Source organism: Typopeltis vanoorti, chromosome 3, assembly GCF_054136105.1.
Source record: "Typopeltis vanoorti isolate ZY-2024b chromosome 3, IOZ_Tvanoo_1.0, whole genome shotgun sequence".
NCBI classification, from domain to species: Eukaryota; Metazoa; Arthropoda; class Arachnida; order Uropygi; family Thelyphonidae; genus Typopeltis; species Typopeltis vanoorti.
The window spans coordinates 149,870,234-149,894,459 of record NC_143551.1 but is presented as its reverse complement, the minus strand read 5'-3'; the positions used below and the strand labels follow the sequence as shown (position 1 = coordinate 149,894,459).

Sequence of the window (24,226 nt, the reverse complement as noted above, 5' to 3'; positions counted from 1 at the left end):
ATCTGCTTTGCATTTTTTGAAAAAATTCTTTCAAGTTCGTATTTGCTGTGATGAAGCATAGTAGTTTTATTGCATCTGATCTTGTGCAAGGTATCCAAGGCATGGTCAGCTAGTGGTCGACTATAGTAGAGGCGGCGGATGTATTTCTTGTGTTCATCAAGGCGGATGTTGCAGGTTGACATAATATGATAAGTTGCAAGAACGAGAAACCTTGTGGATCAGAGAGAGATGGAAGTGGACCATTAGGAGAGCAGTAAAGAGAAGCCAGCTTCAAATGAGGCTTGAAAGTTGTGCAGATATTATATTTTTTTATTATTATTATTACTAGCTATTTTTCTGAGATGCTCCAGATGCAGGGAATAGTAACAGCGTTACTGTAATCTTTATGTTGAGAGAGATATGACGAGATGAAAGAAACAATTTGTAGATATTTTTGGCTTGTAACAATCGGTCAGGAAGCTCTGTCTGGATGGAACTGAGGTTGTAGGTTCTGCTGACAAGTTTTGATGACAGAATATTATTGAGAGAGGGGACGAGAGGGGGAGCAGATGAAGATGATCGGAAAGTTAATCTACCTGTGTGGATGGATTTTTCTGTAACCTGAAAAAGAAAGAAAGGCTTTCGCTGGGCAGACGTGATTACAGTATCTAGAAAAGACAGGCTATTATTGTTTTATTTTTCTATACACTGTTCCATTAACTGGATTCTAGGATACTGGCTGTTGAGTTGGAGAAAGAAAGAGTCTAATGTGTCTGAACCATGTGGCCATCCCTTGGATACCTTGCACTGGATAAGATGGTGAAAAAAAAAACAATTACATGTTTCATCAAGACAAATACAACTTGAAAGACTCTTTTTCGAATATGCAACAGATAAAAAAGAAGAAAAAAAACAGCCTAATCTAAATAAATATGATTTAATTATATGAAGAGCCAAAGGCTTCAATTCGGCGACATGAACTTATTTAATATGGTCTACCTACTCACTGATGAGACCTCAAAAAAGTCGAAACCGGTCTGAGTAGTGACCTTCTCTCATAATGTTAAACAATAATACAGCTCCTAGGAGCTAAGTTCACATTATGGGTAAATACCAAGAATAGTGATCGGAGCTTGCTCCACCCTTGCTATGAGTTGCCTCAGTTTGCACTACCAAATGGGTCAGGTGTTGCACTATCCAGGTATTTGCTTACGCTTGGAATCGCCGAACTTTATATAGTTTCTATATTCGGCATGAAACTCTTTGAGTTTCTTATTCGGCTAAGAAACAATATGGATGTAATATCCTTTAACTTAAATATGGTTGTGTTAAAATTCCCAAGATTTGGGAATTTTTAATTCTTAGGCTTACCGCCCAACAGTTAAGACTAGCCAACAGTAATCATAAAGGGCGCCCGACATAGGGCTTTAGGCTTAGAATTGTCTAATTTCTTCCATTTATTGTTATGTGTGTTATTATAATTTTATTATTGTATTCCGAAGATGTCTCTGTGACAGAGACGAAATATCAGAACTATTAAACAACCTGTTGTTTAATTATTTATCTACGCTGTATTCATTCCGTTAAATGCAATTATGAGTGTAAACCAACATCTAAGCCTAAATGCTGACTTACAGCAGATATTCGTTGTCTTCGTTTTCATCTTCTTGCTAAGTGATACTGCATATTCAATATCACTTATCACTTAGTAAGTGATAAGTGATATTGAAGCTCCCTCCAATTCATCAAGTGCTGTTTTGTAAGTGGTGAGAGGTTGAAATTATGATCGAAATAATAAGGCTTTGAGGTCAGTATATATGTCTTTTAATTGTGTGCGCTCCTACCTCCAGTTTGGGAGTCTCCGTAGGTCATTTGGTTCCGACGATGCCCTCTGGATGGAAAGTCTTGCGTTAGTATTCCACCTAGGATTCGAAGCAACTTTATAAAGGCTTTTCAAATGAATATGAGTTAACCGGTCCCATACGGAGGTGACAGATATCCTCCAGGAAACTCGGGGTTTTAATCTCACAAAGCAGACAATCCTTTGGCTTGTTTATTTTGCAGATGACAAACTCAAGTTTCTGGGAGAGAAACCTCTCGTTATGAGAATCTGAAAACAGAAAGAACGTCACATAATTTCTTGTCAGATGGTCCATGAAGACAACGATGAAGATGTTTTTCGTAACCAAGACTTTCAGTTCCGTCGTTTGGAACACACAAGCAACCTGGAGTATTGTGGATCATAGAAGTCACTATTGTAGTTAAGTGACTATGTGAAACGGAAGAACGAAGAAAGAAATGACCTGTGTTTGTGTAAATGAACTTCCATTAGCGGAAAAATAAATCGTGATACTTTTCAGAATGCTGTCGTACATTATGCACCTGAAGACTTAATTTCGACATTCATTTTTATAAAAATGCAACACAAACAATAAATCGAATACCAAACGACAGAATGAAACCAATTTCTTGTTGTTCCACGTGTAAAAAGAGCCGTCTTTTTTTCTATAACTTTGTGTTTCCGTATAATATTTGAACCACCAGACTATTGCATTATATATTTTATTTATACATCTACTTAAAGCCACTTGTGTGGCCCTGACCACAAGGGAGTTTACCTTCCTTCAAACCCCTCAGTATCAATCTTTATATATACACTCCATTCGTCTTCGCCCGCTAGTGTCAAGTGCTGATATTGCTGGCAGTTTTCATCGATCAACTGCACGCACACGCACACACTCGCGCTCTACATGATTTAGTTCTTTCGAACAACAAAATCACTTATTCTTACTTAGCAAATATTTGGTGACACCCATCCAGCAGTACTTTGTATTTAGAAGACATTTCAAAACGGTGGTGCTTCGAGTTGACAACGAAGTAATTCACTTAGGTGAGTGTTTCTTTTAACTTTATTGACCGGCTCCGGTTTTCGTGGCATAGAGAGGGAGGGAGGGAGGCGCTATTCGCTCTTACAACCCGTGAACTCAAAATCCAGAACTCTTTTTCTTTCTCTTTTTCTTCTCCAATTCTAATCAATGACATTCCAGCTTTGTGTTCACTAGAAAACGATGGTCTTTGACAGAAATCTTTCCATATTTAAGTAATGCATTAAGTAATCACTTTTCGAAGAAGAAGACCGTCTCAACTGAGAAAAACGTCACTAAATTCATCGCGGTATTTTGTACTGAATATCAATTCGATTTTGAATATCTGAACCAAAACAGGAACACGTTAATACGTTTTATGTTATTCGATGCAGTAATTAATTTTGATTGTTTGAATAAAAGGAAGGCGATCAATTACAGATATAATAATTCACGTTGGATTATATTTCACCATTAGTACTACATTTATTCAGTACCAGAATATTTAAGACGAGCCAATATAGAAAACAGCAGCGATTTTACTCATCGCTGTATAATCTATCATTCCATTGATAATAACTGAGATTTCGAATAAAAAAATTGTAATGAATAGAAACATGCCTTTAAATGGATTTACACTATTTCGTGCTTTCCGCAGCGTGAAAATGAACTCCAGAAATTAGCTATATTAAATACCGACGAGAAGAAAACTGCAAGACAACAGCTGAAAATTATTTAGCTATCAAATGTAAATGTATCGCAGATCTGTTATATGGACTTCATAGAAGACATTTACAACATTAACAGATTCGTACCTGTTGAGGTAGAAAAGGATAGAGGACGCTCTGGACTCCAGTATGGTCTGATCCACAAGGAGAATATTATGAAAGCCATTTTGGGTGTAGCCAGTTTTATGTTCGGATAAGGTGATTGCAATCTCCCTTCTTTGTAGTATTTCAGTTTATCTAAGTAAATGAGAGAGAGAGAGAGAGAGAGAGAGAGAGAGAGAGAGGTGTGCCTCATTTAAAATAAGGGCACTTTTGGAAAAAATAAGGGAAATAAGCTTATCTGAACTGTGTTTATTTTGCAGTGGTTGACTTACTGTTTAGGAAACTGAAAATGTTTCGCAAAGTGTGCTGTTTTTATGGGTTCAGATAGTCAATGACCTTAATCTGCAACTTCTTGTACTTCTGTAGCACTTAAGAAATAAACTGTTTCATTTTATTCTCCATATTTTTAATGTTCAAAGTTTTTTCTGAATACTGTTGTATTCAACCAACACATTCGATTACGTTGTTCAGAAAGTAAAATTTAAAAACCAAAATAATAATAAAAAAAAAATCATCTTAGTAAGTTTCATTTTAAGCTTTTATATATTTAGTTTTGTCAAGATAGTCATAAGCTTTTCAGCTTGATTAATTTGTGGTACGTAATATTAATGTTCAGCGCAATGTTATATATATTTTGGAATCATTTTGCAAGAATAAAAGAAGAAGAAAATAATGCAATTGAAAGGCTTCAGGACGAACAACAGCAGCCTGAAGACTAAAGGATATAGAACAAAAGAAGAAAAGACACAACAAATTACTGTTAAGGTAGTAGAACATCATAGAACTCTCAAAGAGTTAAGAATATGACTCAGGAGCGGGACAAAAGTCAACATTGTGGACTGCTACCTCGGAGGCATCGCCCATGTTTCAGGAGATAGCAGACGGCCCGGAGGAAACGTAAATATATAAACAAAGAGCTCTTACTAGTTAGTAGTTCAACTAAACTGTATTGACAAGGTGGGCCATTGTTTTTTCACAGTGAAAGAGAATGAGCTGTTCACATTTGCTGCATTCAGAGAAGGAAGTAGCATTTTGATTGCGTTGTCAAACAGAGCTACAAATCTCTCTGTGCATATATTTAAATAAATTGCCCGATATGAAACCTTTTTGGAGACTGAAGTGACGTGTGATAATACACATTACTTTGTTATGGTTTAACTAATGTAATTTATAATTTCTTCTAATTTCTCTTGGAAATAAAAAGTTATACACAAATGCTACATTTACTTCAAACAATTAAAAAGATAAATTCAAAATATTTTTTGAACAGATTTCTCAACTTTATAATGAGAAAGTTCACAAATCTAGCATGACAGTTTTATGGTTCAGTTTGGTTGAAATCGGGAGAGCTTATCACCCAGAAATCCTCAACCTTTTTACAAACTTCTATACCATGTGAGTAAAAGGTTATCCACGTAATATATAATTTCTTAGTGTCCCAAAGGGACAGCGAGAAAAAGATTAAACCCTTCTCCGGCAACAAAAGATTGAAATAAATTATATTGCTATTGTTCTCTTGCATGGTTTCGACTAGCATTTGATCCTATAGTAATAAAGCAAATAGGTGCTTTCTATTAGAGTATTTCCTCATTACTACGCAATAGAGTATTTCCACAAACCCTATTTCATTTATTACAGTAAGATTGCGGGAAGTTTCCTTAACTGATTGAGTATGCATAGATGGTGGCACATCTAAGTATTCCCCGATTCAAATCCGCTTAACTGAATTAATCTGACGTGAAACACCACACGCTGCCAATCAGTCGAACGAGCTATTAAGTCGAAATTTTAATCTCTTTTTTTTATTTCATTGTTTTTTATATTCTAGATGCTTAAAATCTTAATCTTATTCTTCGTCGAAGCATTATCTATAAAAAAAGTTCAATTACGACCCTAAGAGATAGATGGAGGACAGAAAAAAATCAAACTACAGTAGCAGAAATTAGCATAAAAATATAACAGAGTAAAATGGATTTAGAATCATTTTCTTAATTATAAATATTACACTCGAAACCAAAAAGAGAAACGAGAAAACTATCTTCCTTTGACCAATTAAATAAGTAAAAAAAATGCCTTATCGTAGATTCTGACCATTTGATTATTTTAGTTAAATTCCCTTGTCATTATTATTTTCATTAATCTCATAATCCTTTTAGCGAGTTGTAAAGCTGCTGTGTAATTTTAATTGACTGTTAAAATCTTATCGAAGGCATCTATTTTTGTAGGATTCACGGCAACAATGTGTAAAGTATTTAAATTCTAATAATCGAACAGTTTCACAGTAGGTTACAAATGTTTATGTGTCATAAAAATAATGACGTCATTGATGTATGTACATTCTGCAGACGAATAGCCTCAACAATCAAAGTGATTATATTAGAAATATCCTTGTAATATATTTGAAAATATTTTACAAATATCATTTTGAATTACACTTGGAAAATATTGTTCAGAACAACCTAAAGTATTTCATAAAAAAATTTTGTACGAAAAATAATTTAAAACTTTCTTTTGGAGTTTTCATTCCGAATTATTTTCTTTTTTCACTCAAATGAGGACCAACAACACCATCACCAACTTTCACCTTCGATAAGTTTCCCGCTTCTTACTTAAGACCTAAAACGCATGCATTAAGTGTCTCTTTATATTGGAGTTGAACGAATCTGAAAAGGCAGTTGTTCGTCCACAATCGTATGCTGCTTTTCGATGAGTTATTTGAACTGACGAATAAAGTGGTGGCGCAATTCCAATTACCGATGAATAGAAACCGAAATAAAACGTATTTAATCTACCGTCGCGTTGAATAATTGCATTCATTCACAAGCTCTATTTAGAAAGTTTTAAAGGCAAACCAGACTGCTCTTTATGTGAATTCCAGGTGGTAATCAGAACTATTTACTAGCCCTACTTTGTTGGGAATATTTGTCTTGACTTCATTGGATAATTTTAGTGGAATTTTCGACAAAGAAAGCGCCTCTTTAGGCAAACAAATGCACTCACTGCGCAACAGAAAGTTCTCAACACCGACAATAGCGCAAATAGTTTTATGGTTTTGTTTCCTACTGTGAAATAAATAAAGCACTTACCCTCAAACTACATCAAACTACGGACTATTAAAACTTTCAGAGACAAAAGCATGCGCTTTATTAAGTAGTATTTGACTTTCTTAGAAAAACTCATGAAGAAATATTCGCCCGCTGGACCAGCAACGGACGGACGGACGGACGGACGGACACACACACACACTGCTGCTGTTCAATAATTTTGAATAATATATGAAAAAAACAGATTACCCTGACGGTTACATTCGAATCGTGTTGCCATTTCCACAAATGACAGTATAACGTTCGAGTCTCGTCAGGCTGGCGGGAAGGTGTCTGTGACCCCCTTTGCAACAAGCAACCCACTCAAGGGACTTCTAGAAATAGAACTGACTTGTGAGTTCTGCAGTTGCCGACTGATTATTAGACACACGGTAAGACAACGAGGTTTTTCGTCTACTAGAAATGTTCGATGGAAAAAGGAAAAACCGCAACTTATAGCAAAAAAAAAAAAATTCTTATTACGGAAGCAAAGAATTTTCATCTTTTTACAAAGCCTTGACTCGTTCTTTCCAATTAGCATTTTTCTTTCATTCTTTTTTAAATTTGCATGTTTTATGTTAGGCAGAAGAACAACGAAACATTTTTTAAAAAGACGTAAACTGATTATTTATTACACCAAAAATTAATCGATGTTTTAGAGGTCACGCATCGGTAAATAGCAAGAGAATGCTTGATAGAATAAATGAAACGAAAGAATTTTGTTGCTGACAGGAGAAAAATGACTGAGCCTGAAATGAAACATAAAATGAGTTTTACCATCTTCGATATTTGAGCTGCGTTTATATTTCGACAATAAGGGATTCATCTCAAATATTTTCCAGGACCGAAGAAGAATGATTCAGATAATATTAAATAAGAAGGTACCTCTAGTTTCCAATAAGTAACTAGAGATATCTAGTTACTTACCTTTACCGGAAAGTTATTTAGCTGGTAATTAACTAGAGATATCTCGCTAGATGAGATACTTAGTTACTTACCCAGAATACAGCATTCAATAAATGCAAACGGTCACTGTAATTCAACATTCTGAATTTGATTTCTTATTTAAAAAAATTGGGTTTTGAGTAAACGCAATTCTTCCCTTTCTAGGGAAGAATTATGTTGGCGTGCTGTTGATCAGCTGTGGGCCACTACTGTTGGCCAGCTTCACTTGTTAGTCGTTTGTTGTATACCACGCTGGTGATAAACAAGAAAATTATCATTTGAATGTAAAGATCACAAAATGCTATTAAAAAGAGGATTAAAGGTGATAATAGAATATTATTGGTTATTTTTTTTAATTTTGCACACACACACACACACACACACACACACACACACACACACACACACACACACACACACACACACACACACACACACACACACACACACACACACACACACACACACACACACACACACACACACACACACACACACACACACACACATAATTAACTAGAGATATCTCGCTAGCCCATCTCTGGCAAAATCAAGTAGGTTTTCTCCCTAAAATTCAGGTTTTTAACCCCCAAACTCAGAAAAATAGACCATCGAATTCACGCTATACAATACCATTGTTCAGCTCAAGGTTCACGAGATTGCGGCAGTCATCGCTCGTTTTGTCCCAGATGCATCTGCATTAATCGATATTCATGGGCTCACAAGAGTGAAGAAAGGCTGTCCAATGATTGTCATAAAGTTAGACTTCAAACATTCCGTTTGCTTTTTTTGGAGAATGAAACAGCTTTAGATGATATGTTTATTTCATACAGGAAGTGATAAATATGAACGTGATAAACGTTCTGCGAGTCCCAGTCAGACTATATGTGGACGATGAATACCATCGTCAAAGAACGAGGAATAATTCGATTTTTAGTGGCAGAAGAAACAGCACCTGCAGGTGTTTACTGGAATATGAAATATGTATGTAAAACAGAAGATTATTGATGAGATTCTGAAACAGAGTAGCAAGAAGAAAGACTTTTTCAAACCTACTATTGCAGGAGATTAGGCATAGTTCCACCTTTCAATCCACAGAAAAGCCCACCAGCATACTTCGAAAGCTTCCATCTTTTCCATTGTGCAAGAAGTTACGATGAAAGACTCAGCGTCTTCTGCTACCTGAGTTTAAAGATCGCGGTGACATTATCAAAGGTACAACAATATTAAGAAAGGCAGAAGTTCTACAGAACTCGGGTAAAGACCTTGTGGTATGATTTTGCATAACTTTTTGGTGCGCCTTCCTGTCTACTCTCAACATTAATAACAGGAATCACTACGAAACGCTCCACTGTCGCCCTCCATGCACGTGACTGTTCTTGTTATCCAAGTCATTTCGCTTCCTGTCTTCGCTGAGTGTATATCGTTAAAGTACCTCTGATAATGCTAGCTTGAGATAGCGAAACGTCGGCTTATAAATAATTCATTTCAGTCAGTAATTTATTTATTGACATTCCAATTTCTACGTAGTTTTCTGTTCCAGGAACTTCAACATGAATCACAGCAACAGCTACTACGGAAATTTAAACATGCAAATATTAAGAACGTTTAACTGATTAACCTTAATTTGACAGAGCAAAGAACTTCCGCTATGGAAAAATAGTACAGTTGGGAATTTTAATGTGCACTTAATATTCTTTTTGAATTATGATCTAATTATAATTCAAAAAAATTATAATTCGAATAAAGATATGAAATCAATGTAATGAGTGAAACATTGAATTAGATTATATTATTAAAATTTTCAATCGTTTATATTTTTTCAATCGTTCTTTTTCTTTCCCAAAAGATTAACACATTCAGAACTGAAAGTCTGCATTCACTTATGCAAGCTCGTCACTTACCATGTTCACATTTTAAACTGTTCGCAGAATGACATACTGCTAACTGCACCCGGAAACATACCTCCCAACAGGCATGGCTAAAGCGTGTATAGAAAAATATATCATTTATGGTTTATTTTAGATTTCTGCACTTTTTGTCTGAACGACATCATGCCCAGAACAAAATAAAAAAAAAAGAAAAGACTTGGGATGGTGATAACAAGTGTGCAAATGATTACGTCCACATCTTCCTGGCTAATCAGTGCACTCAGTGATGGTTCATTTGCTTCCAGTTGAGAAAGTCTATTTCGAAATGATAACCCTTCATTCACGACGCTCGTAACCTTTGAAAATAGTCATTTCCCTCATAAATGTCTCCATCAATCGTCTTACTTCATTCCCTTGAAGAGACTGCAGCTCTTGAATGTCTACTTTTCATCCTAAAGGAGAATTGTAGCAGTTTAGATGAATAATAGAAGAAAAAAAAAACATCGAAAAGTAGGTCATTCTATCAGCACGTTTTTATCATTTTCGATATGAATTTCTTTATCTGCTACCGTCATAGTAAAATACCAACACACACACACACACACACACACTTGCCAGTATATCCATATTCTACCATAACGCTAGATGACCAGCAAGAAATGTTGTTTTATAACCACAATGCAATTCACATGATTTTTATCAGCGAAAAATTGGTAAAAATTGTAGATATTCCTAAACGAGGATTATTTCGTATTCGAATACTTGTGTAGTTTCATCATTCATTATCATGACAATTGATTCAAGAAGTGTTTTGGCGTTTGTATTTGTAAGCATATATTTTCCCCCTCCTTACTCTTACCATTTAGTCGCAAAATTACTCAAAGAGGAAACAACCGACAAATTTTAATAGTGATTTCTAATATCACCTTTCACCAAATTTTGTCTTGCCATGGAGGAATAGTTATTATCACTGTGAATTATTGTACTAAGAAATGGGAAGAGTCAAACAATGGCTGTGTTGAAAGGACTCCGTCAAGAACTTACTTTCATCATATCAATGTGGATTTTTTTTTTTTTTTGCCAAATTTTTCCTCTATCATGAGTCCGACCGGAATGAAAATTATTAAGGGCAAACACATTTTCGTATGGATCCGAAAATACCAAATTTCACTAAAATCTGTACACGATGAGTGATAATACTGATATCTACGAACAAAAAGCAATCAAATAGATTCTACGCATTTTGCAAAACGCACCTAAAAACAACTCCTAAATTATATTTCTGGTGGCTTTATAACATTCGCTATAGTACTTGAAGAAATCTTAACCTCCGGAGCAAAAATGACATCGTAATGGCCGCGTCCGACATTTCCAATGGCGGAACAGTGCATCCCACCAACATATTGCTCTGAACTTACCTCATCTCATCGTCACACACCATATGAATGAGATGAAAGCTACATAAACTCAATAAAACATACTTACTCGTACATAAGTTTGTGTCGTTAGCTACTTCCTTTCTTCCTTGATGCCACCTGCTTCCTAACTTCCGGTCGACGTCCATTCTCCACTCTGCCGTAACTCCCTCTTCCTCTACGTTCATCGTCCCGCGCTTCCCACACAGCCGGAGCGCTTTGTTGTTGTGCCATCTCAGATAAGGCCCGTACATGTGTTCGCTTGTCCGTGGGTTTTTTACCTTGTCTCCTATTGTATTGCTTCTTGTTCGTCCACCAACGCTTTGCGACTTTGGTTCACTTCCTGACCAGAACTGCTGTTCACTAAGAATCTTTATAAAGGATCCTGAGAGGATGCAATACGTCGTTTCTCTTTGACATTTTTTTTTATTTCAGAATCTATAAAAAGGACGTGTATTCACAATACTTCACTAAAAAAAGATTTTTATTGTTACTCAAAAAACGTCATTCAAGTAGCCTTCGGGCTCTAAAGCCATACTTGAGGTCATAAGGTGAAGAGGTCATCCTATAGATTTTTTTTTTACTTCTACAAGTTGTCGAACTGTTTCACTACATCACGTCTTTATTTTGCTTTGCATATAAGTACATGTAAAAAAAGTTCTGGAATTAACTAAGATATTAATATTTTATTTTCTTACAGGTTTCCAGCATCGTTGGCAGAGCGGAAATTCTATCAGCGGTATTCTTCTTATCCTCCCTACTGGCGTACATTAGGTAAGTCATTTCATTATTGGTATTCGGAAAATGTTCCAATTTTGCTCTTAAAGGCAAACAGTCTTTAAGATGTCGATAATCGGTGCTCATGCGTAAAGGACTTGCAATCAACAACAGAGTATAATGAATTCATTTCTGACGATTTACCTTAGAATTCCGTCCACTAGTACGCTCACTTAAATACTGCGACATTTTAAAACTTATGTGATAAAGTTTGCGATTTGTAATATTTATAAAATTATAAATATTACAAATTGTTTTACTTCTTTTACTTTGCTTGGATTGTTGTGGAAGACGATTTATTTTCCATCTTGGAATGCTGTTAAATAAATGTTAAGTAGTTAATTCATTTTGTTCAGCTTTATTTAGTCAAATAACCCCTCTGATTTTTTAATATAAGATCCATTTTTCCTTAGGTGTTCGACAGCGCCCCTTGGGTTGGAACTACCTGGGTTCGAATCCCCTTTAGGACGCGAATAACCTTTGTCGGAGCTTTTCAAGTGAAGATAAGTTAGCAGGTCTCATATACGGTGGTGGTGGTGGTGGTGGAAGGGTTTTTTCTTTCCTCAAAACAGGCAAACCAGCCAGAAGAACACACGCAATCATAATAAACTATGCAGATAGGATTAACCTCCTTATCGGATCATTAATCAAGTTTCAGAGAAGCAAATTTACTTTGCTTCTCTGACAGGCCATTCAGCCAAACACGAAAAAAGAAGATGGGAATTCATATTCGACAGAATGACACGAAAAGATCCGAATCTGAATTCCATATGATATGAAAGGAATTTCAATTAAAGGTGAGGTAGGTGGTCTGATACGGAGATAGCAGAATTGTAACACAAGAAAACTCGATTTATTATTATTACATGATACCTCAAGGGAGTCCAAAGAGTCATCGAGGGAGGGAACCTGCTCCGCAACTCTCCGTCTCCACCACTCATTCAACCAACTACTTTCATCATCTACACCAACGTCATCTACTGCCAACCACCACTACTGGTATTTTCACAGACAGCCACAAACATCCATGCCCAAGGCGGGATTCGAACCCGCAGCCTTTTGGCTAGAGAGCACATACGCTAACCACTCGGCCAACTAGGCTGGCTCTTTTTCTGGAAAACAAATAAATCAGCTAATGAATTCGTTCTCCATTTCTGACCTGCCTGAAATCTTTAAATGGTAGACCAACATATTCGATAATCTTACTTGATACAGAAATAATTCAATGTATATGACATTCATAAATTGCGTTATACAGATGCATTTATTTAAGAATAATCAGACTAGTAAAATAATTTTCTCTTCAAAGTAATGCAGCAATATTGTAATGTTGGCATTTATTCAAACCATTTCACGTTGAAACCCCACGATATATTTAAAATATATATTTAAAAATTCTCTACATGTGTTGAGAATTTTTATCCATTTTCTATGTTGTGTTCGATTTTTATTTGTAAATCTCGTTAAACAAAAACTTGCATTAATGTATGTCTGAATACGATTAACACTTCAAGTTGAAAGTTCCACTTTCAACAAACGAAGTGCTCACTAACCTGTTTGACCGACGGTATTCACTTAAACTGTCTTCTGTAGAAGCAAAGGCGAACTACTTCTGAGGATATAATCTCGGTAATCAATAAATGCTATTAATCATGTATCAGTCTAGTGATTTTTGCTATTAATACTTGTCGAAAATCAATGTAATGCGAACCACTGCATTTAATGTGTTCGGATATTCCTTTTTTTTTTTTTGCTTTAGTTATGTTTGTTCGATATTTATTTATTTTCTTATCAAAAATGCTTCAGAAAAATGTTTTTTTCTTTAAAAAAATGTTAAGTTTTAATATAAATCTTATCAGTGATAATTGTTTTGAATTGAAAAAAAAAAAAAAAATAACAATAATTTATTATTTCGGTGAAGTGCCAAAAAATGTCTCGCATTTTTGGCACGCATTCAACTGGTTAACCAGTTAACAAATATCACTGACTTCAGAGACGGCACCAATTTTTTTTTTAATTTACAATTCAATTTTTATATTTTTATTCTAGCGTAATTTATTTTTTTCAGACAGCTGAGAAAGACTCTGCAATATTACAAATACGTGGGCATATTTTAACGTTTACATTCATTACTTAACTATATGAAGTCAGACGTGTAAAAAGATACTGAAATGACATGAATTTTTTCCCCTTTTTCCCCCTATAAATGTGATAGTTTAATAGAACATGGAGTCAGCTGCAGTCCAACATTTCTTAAAATCCAAGTCAAGTTTTCACTTCAAAACGCAGAACTCAATGTCGTCGTTCTTTGATTGTTAACATCTTCTTCTAAAATTGACAGAGAGCTCATATATTCTGTTTTTGTATTATTATACGTTCCTGTTTTTTGCATGCGATCTCTGAGTGTTTAGTGATTTTCTCTCGATGAGTTTTTAATTCCAGCAAATGCAGAAAAAAAAAAGACAAGTTACGCAGCTATCATACAATAAGCATTTACTCCTTTTAAATTTCCTCTCAGCTAAGAACCCTTCAGGCAAACCTGTCAAAGCGACTACGAATTCCTCCCGATCACTGCCTTTCTTTGTGTAAATTCGAGAAATATTTAAAATAAATAAACTGTGTTGAACTTCAATTACAATTCGAAATTTTCTGTGTTACTTTCTCTTTGTGTGGAACGACCATGTTTCGTTGCCCCAATTTAAACCACAAATGCCTCCACTTATACCAACATTTCACTACGTGAGTGTCAGAAAAGAATTCAATTACTTCAGGATATCGCTGCCACCACTAGTAACGTAGCATCTGCACGCTGCAATTTGCGTGCCCGCTGTTTGTTCAAACGTAATGATTCTTTCTACTCAAATAACTTAACAAGTAATGAAAACTACAACGATAACATATAAAATGCTAAATACGTACTTGGTATTTCAGCATAAAAATCAGAAAAACACAAATAAATTGTTTTTAAGTAGAATTTCATTGCAATGGGAATTGTATAATTTCTTTTGTGGCTGTAAATCAAATTCCATAATAATAAGCACAGTCAGCATCGTTTAAACTAAATATTTTGTCGGTGCTGCCATCTATCGAATTTCACTGAAATCTATTAAGTTTGTTTTAAACGTTTAAGTCATTTCCTATTGGAATATCATTACGATGTGAAATGTATTCCCTCTATAAATGTCAATACATTGACGAGAACATGAATTCGATTAAAAATTCAAGTTTTGATAATTAGATAGATAGTTTTGAAATAAAAGCAATAAATCTAACAACAAAAGCCCTTAAATAAATATTTGCTAATATGCCGAGAAATAAGAAATTTCCATTAACAGAAAGGCTTGAATGGAAACTACTTTGGGGACTCCGTTCAATATGATAAATATTTAAAAATATTCCTACAGTCTTTATAAGATGTTTTTCTCATATTTGTAATTTTCCATCTATTCGGAATTACCATTTTAAACATTCAAAATAATACATATTATTTAAGACTTTATATGTTATTATAATAGACATCAGAAAATCTGTTAATAAAATATTTAATGGCAATCCAAACATTAAGCAATAAATGTCTTTAAAAAGAAAGGAAAGAACTAAAATTTTATTTAATAAAGCTGTATCTACGTAGGAAAATGTTTGTTCACATATGCGTAAATAATCGCAACAGTAAACAACAAAAACAACACTAATACATTAATCTTTCAAATCTAGTAATCTATAAATATATGAAACATTACATCTCTTAATAGCTGTTCAAGATGTTGAGGAATTTATTGATTGACCATTAACCTGATCTTAACCAAGTTTTAAAGTGGAAAGTGAAAAGACTCATCCCTCTCCATATCCAGAATCTCGTGCCAAATAAATGTATTACAGGACAGTGTTCTTATTTCTCCGAAAAAAAAAAGTTTCGGAAAAGAACATAGCTCTTTCCTAAAAAGAGCTAAGCTAACTAGTTATCATCCCTTTTTATAAAAAAAGATTTCATTTTATATTTATATATATATATATATATATATATATATATAAAGGGAATAACTTTTTATAAAAGGGAAAACCTGAAATACCTTTTTATAAAAGAAGGTATTTCCGGTTCTCATCCTTTTTTTATAAAAACAAAATGAGAACCGGAAATATTTAGTGTTGGAACCTTTAAAAATTTCCTTCTTTGTTATAATCAGAGTGTAGAACCCATACTTCTAATGTGATTAATATTTGTAAATGAATTCATAAAAATGTGCTAACAGGACTCATGTTAGATTTCACACTCCGTAGAGATTTACCATAATTAGCAAAATTAAGACATTCCTTGTGCTAATTATTATGCTTAATTAACTATGTGCATTGGTTTATTATGTACTTGCATACTTATAAATAATAATATGAATTCGTAATCACATCAGCATTCGTGTCTGTCTTTGTTATGTTTACTTAGACTGTACACACTTTTATGCCCTTTCTGAAATGAAGTTTGCGAAATGAAATATCCGGTTCAGAATTATTTTGTCGACTTAAGATTAATCGAAACAAATATCAAAGAAATATCATGCATATAAACAAATGGCTGATTTAAATAAAAACCAGGAAGTACCCACAAAAATCATGACACAAACAGTTTACTTTCATGTTAATTGAGTAATCACATTTACTTTCATGCTGATATAATTCGAGGTATTTATAATTAAATCACATTTTCCCCTTTTATTTTTCTTCATTTCGTTCCATTCACTTGTAATTGATTGTATTAGGAGAGCGGAAAATGTGGAGTTTTGTGACCCACGGAATTTTGTTTTCGAAATCGTCTAAAAGAACTCAAATTTCGATTTTAATAACATCTTAGTGTAAACCTGACGATATTACTTATTTCAAAAATATTTATAATAAAACAAAAAATGTATTTCATCAAGAAGTATATTTAGAAATATCGCTTATTAAAATTGTCTTTATATATTTGAAAATAATGTTTTTGTTTGATGCTGATACGAATGCAAACTCCATGGATATAATTGGCTTTTTTGCATTACTTAACGAATGTAATTTATTATTATTTTGATAATAAATTATCAAAATAATTTATTATCAAAACTTCTGAATCTGAGAGATAGGTTAGAAATAAAACATTTGATCAAAGATAAGAAATATATATACACTTTGAGAAAGTTTGAGAAAGATGGCATTAATGGCAGAATCATATTGAAACTGAGGATATCATGAAGGAAGGATCTTGAGATTGCTAGCAGTTACAAATGTACGAGCAGAGCTAATCACAGGTTGTATAATCACGTAAACAAAATTTGAAAGGAATGACTGGTGCTTGATGCCAGGATGACAGGAAAAAAGACCCAAAGGAAGATTAAGATCTAGATGGATTGATTCAGTAAGAAATACTATTAAAGAGTGAAATATAAGATCTGATAATACTGGAGTGGTGATAAGTGACTAATTTGGAAAAAAATTGCTGACAGGACATTAATAATAATGCATTCTTAATCGGCAATATTTGGTGAAAAATTTTACGTTCTGGATCAACAATAATGATTACTGATATTTATCCTGAATTTCAAATGTATGAATTAAAGAATGGAGAAAATGAAAGTCTCTCGTGCTGTTAACCTGACAGACTGTTGGCGAAGATCAAGGACACTTTCTTCGACTGTGTTATTTAAACACCCTTGTCTTATCTGTCGTCCTCTGTTCATTAGGCCCAGTGCCAAGGACAGTTGATCCTATCCCATATTTTACTAAGCCTCTCAGAATAATTTTTTTTCCTGGCCGATTTGTTTATTTTGCAAGAGGAATACCTGAATTTTCTGGTGATAAAATCCTGATGCATTGGTGTAAGACTGCCTTTATTAAAAAATCCTTGTTGTCTTGACGTCCTAGAGGGATTAAAATCCGTATTTTTCTTAGAGGACTCCACAGCAACAGTAACTCTGAATATTCATTTAAGGATCTTTTCCGATAAGAGTACTAAAAATAGAAATGATATTCAAACGAAGTGCTAATTTCAAACTAATTTAACTTATCAATTGGAAATTAGTTTGGACTTTAATGAACAACTCATCTTTCCATGATGATGAAATTGCTTCTGAGCGATACTCTCTCTCTCTCTCTCTCTATCTCTCTCTCTGAATAACGATTTCAACTACGTCACCAGAAAGAACCAATTCTGGTAAACATAAGCTCCCTAACTTCTCATACCTAATTGCTTTTCCTGTGTCAAAAATGTGTTTAGTCAAAATCTCAAAGTTTTTAAGTCAATAAGGGCAAGTAAACATCTTTATTTAAACAGATTAAATTCAACCCCTCGTGTGAGAATCATCCAATTACATGACAGAATAAAGTATACTTTTAGTCGTTGACATACTGCCCACGACAAAGGTCGTAATTATGCCCACTAGAACGTGTTCACTTTTTTAATTATTCCGGCTACTCTTTCAGTAACCCAGCAGTATTTGTGACGTCAGCTTTGAAGATCCACATCATTAATATTGTCAGACTGGAAGCTTCCTATCATTTATCACTTCCACCGTCACACCTTTCATAGAAGCAGACCCTCCTCCTGTCTTCCGTTATCTTAAGTCAACGACAACTTTGCTCACCCTAACATGGCAAGATATATAATGGCACTACATCTTTAACCATCTTCAATGCCTTTATATTTGGTTAATTCTCTCTCTCTCTCTCTCTAAAATCAACAAGATGTTCCAAAGATTTTGAATGCTGAAAGTATTCCAGGACTGAATAAGCTTTTCTTTTCTTTTGTAAATGTGTTTCTAATAAAATGTTTCCGCAGAATACGTCAAACAAATCAGCCTGTACTTCGCTCCCATTCTACAAATGCAAATAATATCAGTGAATTAATTTTCTATTTTGAATTATTCGCATAGTTAACAGGAAAATCCCAACAAAATATCCGCATTTTTCATTGTTGTAGATCGTTCAGAATCAAAACTTTCTAAATCAAAATCCTACAGAACTACTGAAAGCTATCTCTAGTTATGCTAATTTTCCACTGGAAATGTTTTCAAATTACTAGATGGCAATGGAAACTTATTCGCATAGAGCTAATTTTATTTAGCGCTTAATGGGTTGTTATACACTATTTAAAATATTATATCCACCGTCCTGATTGTTCATAGGTCTCCCATCTTGCTACCAGAACTGCCACTACGTAATATAGCATAAACTGTAACTGTATATCTTGCAGTTGTTGTAAATATGCTGTGTACTTTTTTAGAATTGCATCCAGAAGTATCTACAAGTGTTTGGGATGGGTTTCATCCACATAATCCCAGAGATGTATGGTAACAATCTGGAAAATCGTTGGCGTATTCAGCGAGTCACTGTTGAACGAGACAAGCAACGTGAAACAGTGCATTATCCTGTCGAGCACACTGCCATCTGGGAAGACCGTCACCATGAAGGGACGTAGAGTATACTTGATCAACCACACGTTGGATAGGTACTTTGGAGCATTCATAGTTACGTTCTACGCATACCAGAACTCCATGGGATTCTCAGGAAAACATTCCGTCCCCATAACATACGAGTACTACTGTCATCACTTACCCGTTTCTGTTAGACCATGACATTAATATGATTTCTCTCCTTGGGTTTTGGCCTAACTGTCCACCTGCCATCCATACGGTGTGTCTGGACACATTATGTATCCAAAAAGGTAACTTTTTTCCAGCCTTCATTGGTTTAATGATGTCGCTTAGGAGTAAACTGTAAACGTAGTCGTCGACGTAAGTATGTGTAACATAACTGATTGCCTGTTTAGGTGCATACGAGGGATGCTGTGTTGGATTAAGGACTGAGAAACACCACCACCACCACCCGTACCCTGGTTAAATTCCATGGTCGATTTTTCAATAATTTTTAGCCTATGAGCTTGTATAGAGTGGAACAACCTGTGTTCACCACGATCATCGATGAGACGTGGGCCCCTACCGTTGGTCCGGCAACTGCTGCTTTGTCCACTATCTTTTCAGTCGAACACCTTATCTACAGCACTCTGGGGACAGCCTATGATATTGGGAGTTTTCTGGATACTGCAACTCTTCGACCTGATTCCCTAAAATTATGCCGTTTTCAAGTTCAGCAGATCATGTCCCTTGCCCATATCGATCAACAACTTGTGAACAGTACGTCACACTCTTACACCCTCATATATTCAAGTTTATACTGTGCAACGAGTACCTCCTGGCAGGATGGAATGGTCGTTTGTGGAATAATGGGAGGAAGTCATAATATTTGACTTGAGTGTGGTTAGGACCGTTTGTCAGAAACTGCAGCGCCGATACGAGATTGAGTCGGCGCTGTGTGGTACTCTTGAGCAGTAAAAAGTCTGCATGTTTTAGCACAGTTTCCGTTCCTTAGTTTTGTTCCTTACTCATCGTATCTTTGTCTTAATAATTCATTCAATCTCGTCGAAGATTGTTTGATATTTACAGAAGATATGAAAATCAAAATAAAATGCAACTATACGTTCCTATGCCGTCAAATGTCATCTTTATCCAGAAGCTTGACTATTATGGAGGATAGATCCATAGCTGTACATTATGGATCTCTATCAGAGATCCATAATGTTCAGTAGAAAGATGAGTGAAGAACCAGTCCCGTGAACACACATATGTAAATATGTGTGTTCACGGGACTGGTTTGTCTGCTTTGAGGAACAAAAAACCCAAGATTGTCGATAAAATCCTCCATCCCCGTATGAAACCAGCTAACTCACCAGATTTAAAACACCTGATAAAGGTTCCTCATATCATAGACGGGACTCGAACTCAGTTCTTTCCAACAAAAGACTCGTCTAAACCATCTTAGCTAAGGAGGCTCGAACTACACGTTAGATATCATTAAAACAAAATTATGTGAATTACTGTTAATAAGCGACTAAATCAAATAACGCATTAATTTCCTGTCTGTTAGCTCAGCAATTCGGTATAAATTTGTTCAATTTATCGCATTTGCTGCGAAATTATTAAATTATAGTTGAAAGAAAAAATTTCACGCAATTTTGTTTTTTACTTATAATCTTAAAAAGTTCCGTTTTCTTACAGATCCTACACAGACGAAATGCAACAGAAGAAATGGCTTGTCATAAGTATAATCTGTTCAGCATTCGCACTGATATCCAAGGAGCAGGGCATTACCGTTTTATCGGTCTGTCTAGTGTATCACTTACATCTCGTGGTGGAGCAGAAGAAATGGTAGGACATATTTTTTATATATTTTTAATATTCATACTGAAAATCCATTCAACATTTATACGCATTCGATCTCATCACTGAATCATTTCTATTTTTAATAAAAAGCTTCTACTTGATTAAAATTACTTTCCCAAGAACGAGTTCAGAGTAAATGCACTACAACTGAGATTTTCCGTTCTCGTCAATTTAAAATCTTGCCAAGTACGATTGTATTGTTATTTCTAATCCATTTTCTTGATTTTAGTCAATCTGGGTGAGATACACATTATACACTAGTCTAGTTTTCATAAGTCATAAACCATTTTGTTGACTTGCTGCTACACCGTAGTGGCAATCAATATCTGAGAATATCTATTTTAGTATGACTTCAAGATCAATATATCTTCACTAGCATTTCCCCCATGTGGTTTCTGCACTCGCTTTTAACATCCAATAGCTTTAGCTCTGTTCAAATAACAGACACAGTTGCTCCTTTTTATCTATTATTGCTTGCTCGAGTAATCTTCCAAAGTGCAGTGAACAAAACTCCTAACATAACTTAGTGTCACCTATCTGCTCTCTGGCCAAATAAAAATAGATAGTAACATGTGAACATGACGAAATTTAAGAAAATAATTTGCTTCATGCGAATTATAAACGAACGAGGTTAAACTTCTAACGAAATTACAACATTTGAATTGAAGGTTATCCTGCTTTACAAGAACACGAATGCATATAAGCAAATCAAAGAAAAATTCACCTACTCTGTGTATTGAATAACATAAAATGAATTTTAAAAGTAATATTGTTAAACAAAATGCTGCATAACTGACATTTATTTATTAATAACAATGTTAGGTAGAAAAAGAATCTTACATGTTACTGTTTCAGTTACAATCACCAACTACAGGAACTTTTAGCCTTTTTCTGCCGATTTGATGGCCGTTTTTTGGTGTTGGTAAGTAGGGATATTTCGAATTTCAAAACTCCAAAAAATCGATCGGAATATGCACGTCTATTTGCAAATATATGTTAGCCAAAGTTAATAACATTGCTTCCTATCTAGCACGCCGTGTGAATGCAATCTACTTCGGCGCTGACCAGCTGGTTACCGATTTCCTAAAACGTAGAAATGAAAGAGTCTCTGCCCCGTATGGAAAATAAAAGAATTTGATATTAAGACACAAAACCACAAAATTGATCTTATCAGAAAAAAATCTTAACATGGCGATGGAGGTTAAATATATAGAAATCCAGTCACATAAGTAATCCAAATTAACTTATTTAAATAGTTAAATAGTTAATGTACTCATACTTGTATCATTTGACTAAAATGATTCGAATTCGGAAGAAAGAAAAACATGCAAACATTTTATCTGAATACAACTTCTGTATCGTCAATGCGTTTTTATAAAACTTTACACAAATCCTTTCCACAGATTCGCTGATCAAACATCTTTGATCTTATCTGATAATCCCATGTGACTTTAATTAAAGAAACAGTAAAAGTCGCTCTTTGTAATTTTTTTAGAGCAAAACATTTCTACTTAAAGTTGGTCTGTAACAAAAGAACACAGGATTATATTCCTTCTTAGACGATGGGAGGTTTCTCTTTAGACATCGCTGCTCTTCAATATTGCAGAAGCGTCCATGGCAATAACAGAGAAGCGAATTAGTGTGATCTGCTCGCTGTTAATATTGCTCAACCCAAAAGGAGTTTATACGCATATTAAAAAAAAAAGTAGAGAGATAGGCGAGATTATATAAGGAAAGGGATTAAATTAGAATATTTATCCATTAGAAAACCCAGTTTGAAATATTTTCACGATTCACAGATATCTGATGAAGTAAGAATAAAAAAAAGCCTTTCGAACCTTCTTGAAGTGACGCATACCAATTTCAAAAATGAACACTGCCACAATTACATTACTAGTGATAACGAGATCAACTACAAAGCTTTTATCTTCTTCACGTATTTACCGAATTTATTTCAAATGCTTACGCGAATGTTATTAACTCAAATCATATGAACATTGTAGATTTATAAACAGTTCCAAACAATGTCTGCCCTATCGCAATAACCAATGTTATTATTTCAAATCTAGTACGCTATTTTAAAGGCATTTTAAAATTCTCTGATCAGGAGGTTCAAAAAACTTTAAAATACGTTATTTTAACGCTAGTTGTGAATCTCTATTTAATGAAATAGCGTGCATGTAACTCTTAAGTTATTTAATTAGAATAATAGCAAAATGAGGTTCGTCTAAAAAGTATCCGGATTGATAAGATTACAAAATAATAATAATAATAATCAGCTAACGCCATTTTATTCCCTTATAGGGAGTAGGCGAGGCATTTATACCCTACCTAGCTACCTAGCTAATAATAATAATAATAATAATAATAATAATAATAATAATAATAATAATAATTAATAAATAAGGGACAGAAATTGGATTTTAGTTTACTTCAAGGTAAATTCCCTTCTTCATAAACACCTTTTGTTCATCGTGTCTGCACTGGTGGAATCATTTTTCGAAATCAAATTACCAATCCGTTCAACACACACACCCAAACACACAACCCATCATCTACTTATTCTTTCCTATATAGTTATTTATTTCTCAAATAGAAGAGGCCAAACTTATTTTCAGAAATTAGCAGCCAACCTGTCTCCTCCAGTCTTGGAACACTGCTTGGAAAAAAGTGAACGGATATCCCCATGGCAAAGGTGCCTTGTAACGAATCATGTATTTTTAGCATGTAAAAACTGGAGGAATGTGATGCTCCCAAGTCAGTGCGACTGTGTCCGATGAATGACTACGAGAAGGGAACTCACGGAGTTTCAAAGAGAAGTTGTGATAGGATGCCATGTTGTAGGCCCGTCTTCTGCAAATTATTGACAAATTGGGCCACTTCAGATCAATCGTCCGGTTCTGTATGATATTCATTTTATTACAGTCCAGGAAACCCTTCAAAAATCGATAATCACTAATACTATACGGAGATGGAAGCGCAGACAGTCAACTGCAAGTGTTATCCGCAGTGTACGAATTACCCCACTCACCGAACGTGACCATAGGGTGCTACGAAGAATAACATGTAAAAAGAAAAACCGCTATTCGTCGGCCGACATGCGGACATGTTGAATGCGGAGTTCTGTGCATTGACTGGAACACGAATCTCCACCAAAACATTCAGAACTGGGGCTTATAAGATGGGTCCCATGGTACGATTACAATATGCAATCCCCAGATTA

General features: G+C 34.7%; 1 protein-coding gene across 1 annotated transcript in view; it reads left to right on the top strand.

The window, feature by feature from the left end:
* The window catches only part of LOC150108652 (protein O-mannosyl-transferase TMTC1-like), a 166,036-nt gene that overhangs the window by 79,386 nt on the left and 62,424 nt on the right, over positions 1 to 24,226 (top strand). The window contains exons 3-4 of the mRNA XM_090416133.1: positions 11,688 to 11,761; positions 20,839 to 20,988. Coding sequence (XP_090272259.1) covers positions 11,688 to 11,761; positions 20,839 to 20,988 — 224 coding nt within the window. The remainder of the gene's footprint in view (positions 1 to 11,687; positions 11,762 to 20,838; positions 20,989 to 24,226) is intronic.